This window comes from Elephantulus edwardii, unplaced genomic scaffold (genome assembly GCF_000299155.1).
Source record: "Elephantulus edwardii isolate Elephantulus edwardi_28Jun2011 unplaced genomic scaffold, EleEdw1.0 scaffold00089, whole genome shotgun sequence".
In the NCBI taxonomy this organism is placed as follows: Eukaryota; Metazoa; Chordata; class Mammalia; order Macroscelidea; family Macroscelididae; genus Elephantulus; species Elephantulus edwardii.
The window spans coordinates 7,940,574-7,949,861 of NW_006399839.1; the positions used below are offsets into that span (position 1 = coordinate 7,940,574).

General features: G+C 45.3%; 1 protein-coding gene across 4 annotated transcripts in view; it reads left to right on the forward strand.

Annotated features, from left to right (window-relative positions):
- SGSM1 (small G protein signaling modulator 1) overlaps positions 1-9,288 on the forward strand; it is a 94,069-nt gene that overhangs the window by 79,420 nt on the left and 5,361 nt on the right. For all 4 annotated transcript variants that reach the window (XM_006890460.1, XM_006890462.1, XM_006890461.1 and 1 more), the window contains 5 exons: positions 27-151; positions 3,113-3,195; positions 5,830-5,939; positions 6,621-6,717; positions 6,874-7,041. In XM_006890460.1, the coding sequence (XP_006890522.1) occupies positions 27-151; positions 3,113-3,195; positions 5,830-5,939; positions 6,621-6,717; positions 6,874-7,041 (583 nt within the window). The remainder of the gene's footprint in view (positions 1-26; positions 152-3,112; positions 3,196-5,829; positions 5,940-6,620; positions 6,718-6,873; positions 7,042-9,288) is intronic.

Sequence of the window (9,288 nt, forward strand, 5' to 3'; positions counted from 1 at the left end):
CTCCTCCTCCTCCTGGGGCCGTGCAGCCAGAGCTTCTGGACCTGTACACAGTGAACTTGCACCGCATCGAGAAGGACGTGCAGAGGTGCGACCGTAACTACTGGTACTTCACGCCCGCCAACCTGGAGAAGCTGCGTAACATCATGTGCAGGTGAGGGGGCGCGTGGGGGGACGAGGGAGCATGGAGGGGCAGAAGGGGGACTCCCGGGGGCCCCACTGGAACTGCAGCCTCTGTAGCCAGCACTGTCGTATTTCAACCCGCAGTGATTCATGAAATAACAGCAGTAATAATGATAATTGTCCCGTGCTGTCCAGTCAGATCCGACTCACAGCTGACCCACCATGGCTTCTCAGAGACTGTAAATCGTATAGGAGGAGACTGCCCTTCTTTCTCCTAGGAGAGATTCAAACCCTGTGCCTTTGGACCCACAGCACAACTCCTTCCTCATTAGGCCACTGGAGCTCCCTGATGATAATGATAAAGAGTATTTATTGAGCAAGGATTCTGAAGCTTCGTCTGACATATTTTGGGCATGTTGCAAGGAGGGACTGGTCCTTGGAGAGGGACATCATGTTTGGCAGAGTGGAGGGGAAGTGAAGGAGAGGAAGACCTTCGATGAGATGGATCGATTCTGTGAGTGGAGCGGTGGGAATAAGTGCGTTTGAGATGGCGAGGTTGGCACAGGATAGAAGAACATATAGAGCTCTTGTACATAGGGTCGCTGTGAGTCGCAAGCGACTCGATGGCATATAACAACATAACAACATTGAGCAGTTACTGTATGCTGGCCACTGTCTTGTCATCATCTTATGGGGTCTTCTGTTTTATAAGGCAGCACGCATGGTTAAGCTTTCGAACTGAAAACTTGGTGATCCGGGCCAACCCAAGTGTTCCTTGCAAGAAAGGCCTGGCTCTTCTGGGAATATTAATCCTTGAGAACCCTGTGGAAAGCGTTCTTACTCTGACGACCGAGGTGCACCCTGAGTCAGAATCCGTTCAGCAGCAACTGGTGTGGGTTTCTTACTTAGCAACGTAATTGGGTTCCAATTAGGCTACTTATAAAACACCATGAAGAGGAATGATTGAAACACAATGTGAATGAAGAATGACGTGAAACACCATGCGTACAGATTTTGTAAGCAAAGCAATAGAAAATATTTTTTTTAATTGATTCTATGTGAAAATATAAAATGACGGACTACATCATTCCATAACCCCCGAATTGCATTATGACATCACTGCCAGGTTATGTAAGCGTCAGACTTCTGAGAATCATGCTTCCCTCCCTCCAAAAGTGGACGCAGAGCCTTAACCGTTATGGTCACTGTGATTCTCACCTCGCCTCGAACCTCAGCCTTTGTTACTAGCAGACACAGGTCATTAATGCAGAAAATAGCCAGAAAGTAGGCTTCCTGCTGTTGTCCTACACGAGAAATGTTGGATAACAAGACTTTGGATCAGTGAGGAGTAGGTAGCCACAGAGTTACAACGGGTTCTGTTCCAACAGCAGTGTTGTAAGCCCGTTCTGACATAGGTGCTCTTTTTAATTTTTTTCAGTTTTCACTATTATTGCCTCTTAGTATCAGTATTTTTTAAATCCATCATTAAACACCTGAAAATATTAACATCAGCAAATTATGTGCTATAACATTGGATGTAGTACAAATGAATAACTATGAAATGTACAGAAGAGATTATAACTTGACTACATTTTAAGTTGGGTAATACCGCTAATATAAATGCACACGTGTTAAATTATTTTTAATTTTTACCTAAGAAACATTATATTCTTTTTTGCGTGTGTTTGTTGCACCTTACCTTTTTCTCAGGCAACCGTGCATACTGAACTGCTGTCCAAGCCAAGGCATATTATTCTAACTTGGAGTGGACAAACTTTGACCGATGAGCTGAATCCCTCTCACTGCTCGTATTTTATCAATAGTCACATCTGTTTGTCTATCATCTGATTTTTCCCCCCCAGAATTTTGTAGTTGTGGAAGAAACATAATCTCACAAATTAACTATTATCTGAAACTTCACAGAAAAAGTTCTGCTTCATGAAGTCCCAAACAATCATGCTACCATTCAAATTCAAGTTGAAAAGTTCCAAATATAAATAACTATAATATAGTCTCTTGTATTAAACTGAAAAAAAAAGTACTGGGCTGGAAGGGAGGGTTTGCTGACTTTTGCTTAGTTATGGTATAGGGCAAAATCATGGAAGACCTCACAGTAGTGGTGGCTTTCATAATGAACTTTTACAAAATTAACAGAAAGTGAAGGAACTATTTAATTTATTTAACTGGAGAGATTAAGAGCATGCACTCTGGAGTCAGTCCCCCTGCCTTGATCCTGCCTCTGGCATTTGTTATTAGGTTTATAACTTTGTTACTTCTCTGTCCCTCCGTCTCCCATTCTGTAAAAAGGGATGATAATAATAGTACCTGTTTCAGGTCATTACATTGAGAAGGAAATGATACACAATAGCTATAAATTTGGCCAAGTGTACACAGTAAATGCTCAGTAAATACCAGCTCTTATTACAAAGTTGCTCTTATGTACTGATGAGTTGGAAGCCACTCATTGCCCGTCTTTCTTCTGTGCTGCATGTGGCTTGAACTGCATGCCCCTGGGCTGGCCACACACCCCTTAGCCACTAAGCCACCAGAGCTCCTCTGTTACGAAGTAACAAATGGGAATTCCCCAAAAAAGAAGCATCTAGGGCAAAGGTCCAAAGGGGCAAGTGAATGATGCCTTTGTGCAGAGCGAAATATCTCAGCTGCCGGGCTTGGAGAGGGACTAGGAAGTGGTGGGGGAACTGTTTCAGAGGAGACAGTGGATGGTCTTGTACAGTAAATGAGTTTGGACATTACCTGTCCTGGCAACAGAGAGCCAATCAAAGTATTGGAGCATGTGGTTGGCCCCTTTGAGCTGGACTGTACGAAGGCCCTCCCTGGGGCTGCGTGTAGAAGGCTTGATGAGAGCGAGACTGGTGGCGGGAACGCAGGCAGGAGGCTGAGGGAGTGGTCCAGCTGAGGGATGAGAGACTCAGACCAGAGAGGGTTGGAAAGGCAAGTTGTGATGACAGCTCCTTCCCTGTGTCTCTTATAGCTACATCTGGCAGCACATTGAGATCGGCTATGTCCAGGGCATGTGTGACCTCCTGGCCCCATTGCTGGTCATCCTGGATGATGGTGAGTGTGTCCTTCCTGTCCCCAACCTGAGAAGATGCTCTCTTTCCTACTGTGGGGAGAGAGATGACCCTTACCTGTGAGTCCAGGGAATGGGGTGGCTCAGGCTCTCAGAAAGCCTGTCTGATGAGCACATCCGAATCCTAGGCAAATGAAAAGGCTTCTTAGTCCATTTTGCCCAACGTATTTCAGTGCCTTTAAGAGGTGAGGTGGGAGGGCTGTAGTGAATATCTCACGGACTGCCCAGAGAACAAATAAGGGGTTTCCCAGAGAAAGTGAAACCAGGGCGCTCCTTGGAGTGAAGGATGATAAAACTGTTTCACATGCTTCAGGCATATTGTAAAGAGGGGGCCGGTCCTTGGAGAAGGACATCATGCTTGGAAAGTGTCAGGGGGATCAGAGAAAGAGAGAAAGACCCGCAACATGATGGATGGGCTGGGTAATGTTAACAGTGGGCTCACGTGTGTGAGATGAGGAAAGTGGCACAGGATAGGTGGCCCATCCCTGTCCCATGGAGGAGCTTGTAAGTTTGAACTGTACACCTTTGGGATTGCAGCACAGTTTCTTACCACTAGGCCACCAGAGTAATAATTATTGCACCAAAAGTAGAGTGTTTACTGTTTTGGTTTTGTTTTTTAATAAATCATAATGAACAGTAGAGTCAAATCAGTCACCCAAATACTTTGACTCGCTATGGCATTGGCTAACTGAACAAAGTACGTCTTTAAAAGAAATAGAGGGGAGTGTTGTGGAAACACTACTTGATCTGGATAAGTGGAAGTTCTAGGTCAAATAAACATACACTTAAGTTGACTCGTCAAAACAGGCGTGAGGAGGTGTGGAACAAGATGGTAAAATGAACGGAGGGTCCTATTCACTGCCACAGCAACTAACCTACTGAACAATAAAGAAAAAGAAACATAAACTGAGAACTTAGAACGCAAGACGGGAGCTCGGTTTGGAGCATCAGCTGTGAGCTGTGAGGAGGAAGTGGACATGGTGGAGAAACAAGGAGAAAGTCCACTACACCAGCAGTGGAGCTCATCACGGTCATCTGGGGCTAGGGCTCATTACACCGCAAACCAGGATACCAGAAAAGAAGCTAATCCGAAAAAGCGGCATCCATTTTTTTTTTAAGATTGCACAGATTGACCCTAGGAGTATAAAGACCTTGCATTTCAGAGGGGGCAAAGGAAGACTGTGGAGCTGTAAGAATGTACTGCTGAATCTTGCTAAAACTTGTAATGAATGGCTACTATGACTGGGAGGAACAGCATAGGGAAGCAGTCAAATCTGCTATTCATAGAGTTATTATGAGTCACAGTCAACTTGATGGCACCTACAACAACAGCAGCAGCAGCTAACCAGGTCTTTGGTAGCCACTTAAAGAATGAAAATGAATGAGAAGAAAGAAAACACCAGGCTCAGATGGTTTTATTGGTGAATTCTACCGAATGTTTATAGGAGAGTTAACAGCAGTTCTTTAAACTCTTGCAAAAATTTAGAGGGGGCTATTTCCCAACTTATTCTGTGAAACCCGTATTACCCTGTACCAGAGTCAAACCGATTCTTCTTTTTTTTTTTAATACATATTAGTATCTTTAGAGATGTTATTGTGTGTCATGGAGTCAGAACCGACCCATAGTTGACCCTCTGGCGGGTTTTCAGAGCAATTAAGTGCATAGGAGATTTCCCATCCTTCTCTCATGGAGTGGCTGGTGGCCTTGAACCGCTTGCCTTTGGGATTGCAGTGCAGCTTCTTGCCACAAAGCCACCAGAGCTCTCTCTTTACATATTCAGACATAGAAACCCTCAACAACATAATAGAAAACTGAGTTCAACAAATGTGAAAACCCACTGGAGAGTCAGCTGTGTGTTGGTCCTGACTCTGTGGTATATATATTAATTAGAATTTTAAAAATAATACTAATAGTATCTGAGACTGATAAAATACTGTCAACTTTTATTATAGCAAGTAGATAACCTTAAAGAAAACATCATGTAGTACTGTCTTTTTTTAATTTTTATTTTTTATTATTTTTTTTGTGTGTGTACCATCAAATCAGATCTGATTGGTACAGAGGAGACTGCCCCTCCTTCTCCAGCAGAGCATCTGGTGGATTCGAACTGTGCACCTCTGGGACTGCTGTGCAGCTTCCTGCGTCAGTTTTTATTATAGCAAGTAGATAACGTTAAAGAAAACACATCTTGTATTACTGTCATTTTGTATAACAGAAAAAGGTTTCCACATCTTTGACGTGAGAAGTACAATTAATATTAGATCATTTGGAGCTGTTGTTGTTGTTAGGTGCCATCAAGTTGAGTATGATTCACAGCGACCCTACCAACAGCCAACCTGACTCCTGCCCTGTCCTGTGCCGTCCTCACCATCTCCGACACACTCATTGCTGCAGTTACTGTGTCAATCCATCTCATTGGATGTCTTCACCCTTTAAACTATAACAAAAAGTGGCATAAACTCCCCCTGGTCCATGTCTTTCTCACTTGACTGTAAACCACAAACAAGGACTTGGTGTGAGATCTTCATTTGAAGGTGCCAGCAGCCCCTTGAGCGGTGGCAGACCTGACCATTTCTGACCATTTCTCTTCTGTCCTGCCCCCACCCCTACCCCCCAGAGGCCCTGGCCTTCAGCTGCTTCACAGAGCTAATGAAGAGAATGAACCAGAACTTTCCACACGGGGGCGCCATGGACACGCATTTTGCCAACATGAGGTCCCTGATCCAGGTAATTCTCTATCTGCTTCTTGGCACTGTAACAGCTGAAAGGCGTGCATCTCTAGAAATTCGAATCCCGCAGCTGCTCCAGGGGAGGAAGATGGACAGTCTCCTTCCGGTAAGAAACCTGCAGGAAGGTCACCCTGAGAAAGAATCGACTCAGTGGCAGTGAGCTTGACTTTGAGCCCTAGCTTACCTGGGTGGCGTCTTGTGAGACATACTGGGCTGTAACAGGAAGGTTAAGAGTTCAAATCGGATTCAAATCCACCAGATGCTTTGCTGGAGAAGGAGGGGCAATCTCCTCCTGTACCAGTCAGATCAGATTTGATAGTACACACGAAAAGTAATAAAATAAAAAAATTTTTTAGAAAGAGTTCAAATCTGCCAGCCACTGCTCAGAGGAGAAACGGGCAGTCTCCTCCTGTGCAGTTTACGGCCTTGGAAACCCAGGGGGAGCTAGGCGTTGGGTCCTACTGGACAGCATCGGGAAGAGGTGAGGTTATCAAGGATCTCAGAGTAGAATGAAATACAATGTAAATGAAAGACTGTGTGAAGCCCAACATACACGCATGAGGCACAACACAGATGGACGATAAAAATATGAATTAAAAGAAGCTCCACGTGTGGCCCTGAGTGTTGGGGTGAACCCTGAATCTGGGGGTGCTGGTGCTGACTCTCATTCCTCCCACAGATCCTGGACTCGGAGCTGTTTGAGCTGATGCATCAGAATGGAGACTATACCCACTTCTACTTCTGCTACCGCTGGTTCCTCCTGGACTTCAAGCGAGGTACAGGTTTCCCCTCATGGGGTCTCCCTCCCAATCTCTTTGTAGCTGAACCTCAGGGTGGGGGTATGTGAGGGAGGGAGACACCTTGGAAGTGAGGCCCGTGTTGGGTCCTGCCTGTCAGCTCGCCTCGACGTGTCTGTGTTGGTGTCTCGGCAGAACTCGTTTACGACGATGTCTTCTCGGTCTGGGAGACCATCTGGGCCGCCAAACACGTCTCTTCCGCCCACTACGTCCTGTTCATCGCGCTGGCCCTGGTGGAAGTGTATCGCGACATCATCTTGGAGAACAACATGGATTTCACGGACATTATCAAATTCTTCAATGGTAATTTCAGGCCCAGGGTCTCAGTGGAGCGGCATAGGCTTCTGGAGGGCCCCTTTCCTGGGGTTCAGTGGGGTTGAGGGCAGCAGATAGGAATTTACTAAGATTATTCTCTGGTCAAAGAGGTAGAGACAGTCCCTGCCCACGTCTTGAGCCTCTTCCAAATGAATGTGTTGAATTCCCACTATGCGCGTCATTTATATGCTGGTAAGTTGAACCGACTTATAGCCAGCCCTCCAGTGGGTTTTCAGAGGCACTAAATCACATGGGAGGACATCGCCCATCTTTCTCCCGTGGAGCAGCTGGTGGATTAGAACTATGCACCTTTGGGTTAGCAGCGCAACCTTCTGCCCAGTAGGCTACCATAGTTCCAGCTTTGTGATTTACAACCTCTGAAACCCCACTTGAAAAAATAGGTTCCATCTCAACAGCAATGAGTTTGAATGTTGAGTTTTGATCATTTAAAAAAAAATGTATGTCCTAAAACTTAATTCCACCCACTGCTGTCAAGTTGAACCCAATCCATGGTGACCCTCCATGGGGTTTCTGAAGCTAAAGATCTTTTATTGTTGTTGTTTTTATTGTAACATTTTAAAATTGATTTTAATGAAAGTTTACAGAGACTTAGTTTCCATTCATTCATTCATTGTTGCACTTTTCTCCCTGCCCACCACCCCCTCGGCCCCAATTCACTCTTCTCCTTGAAAAGAAACAGAGAAACTCGTTCATTGTTATGCAATCCCTCCCCCCAAGTCCACTGCACTGTTCGAAGCTGCAGATTTTTCCAGGAGAAACCTGTGCAGCTCACCGCTGATGGGTTCTGCAGAAGGGTGGTGGATTCGAACCACCAACCTCTTGGTGAGCAGCTGAACACATAATGTACTCTGCCACCAGGATTCAACTATGATTGAGAGGGGGGGAAATGATGCAGATAAATGGAAAGAAAATATTTTTGTTTCGTTCTTTAGTCTCTGTGGTTACTCAGGAGTGGGATTCTTGGGCCTGTTGTGCTGCTCAATGTAACTTCTCAGCCCTTTGAGTTGGCTCAGACGCCACCATCCCCATTCCCTGACCCGTGTTGAGTTTTGTGTGGCAGTTACTTTTTGTCACAGTAACCACTAAAAACTTCCGTTTGGCAAGATCTAACGATCAGGAGGTGATAGTTGTTAGGTGCCATCGAGTTGAGTATGACTCACAGCGACTCTATGAACAAGAGCTCTGAACCCTGTTCTATCCTGTGCCGTCCTCATCATCTCTGTCACCGTTGAGCCCATTACTGCAGTCGTTCCTCTCTTGCACTGACCTTTCTAAGCGTGATGTCACCTTCTAGGGTACAACCTGTCCTACCAAAAGGCCCTGAATAGGAGAGATGGAGCTTCACTGTCTTTGCCTCCAAGAAGCACTCTGGCTGCCCTTTTCCAAAACATACATATTTGTTCTTTTGGCAGTCCATGGGAGGGTCAGTGCTCTTCCCCAGCACCACAGCTCAAAGGCATCAATTCTTCGTCTATCCTCCTTATTTATTGTCAGATGCATAGCAAGTGATGGAAAAGACCATGGCCTGAGTCAGGTGCACCTTAGTCTTCAAACTGACACCATTGCTCTTGAGTGTTTTGGAGAGGTCGCTGATAGTGGCGTTTCCCAATGCAGTACATCTCCTGACTGCTGGTGCCAAGGGTGTTGATAGTTGATCCAAGGAAGATGGAATCATTGACAACTTCAAGCTTTTCTGTTGCCTGTTGGCCCTGTGGTGAGGACCTTTGTCTTCTTGCTGCTGAGATGTGGTCCATGCAAACGGTCTAGTTCTTTACTTTCTGCAGCGTGCCTTTCAAGTCCTCTTCACTTTCTGCAAGCAAGGTTGCGTTAATCTGCATAACACAGGTTGTTGTCCCTTCAGTTCCGGTACCACATTGCTCTTCATAGGATCCAGCTTCATGAATGATTTGCTCAGCATACAGATTGAATAGATTTGGAGAAAGGATACAACCCTGATACACAGCCTTTCTGATGTTAAACCATGGAGTGCTCCCTTGCTCCGTTTGAACAGTAGCTTCTTGATCTAGGTATTTTGTTTCAGCACAATTAAGTGCTCTGGGATTCCCATTCTTCTCCATGTGAGACATAGTTTGCTAAATGCCTTTATATAAAACACGAAGAGACATTTTTCTAGTATTCAGTGTTTTCTGCTAGGATTCATCTGGTGTCTTCAGTGGTATCCCTGGTGTTACAGCCTCTTCTAAATCTTTCTTA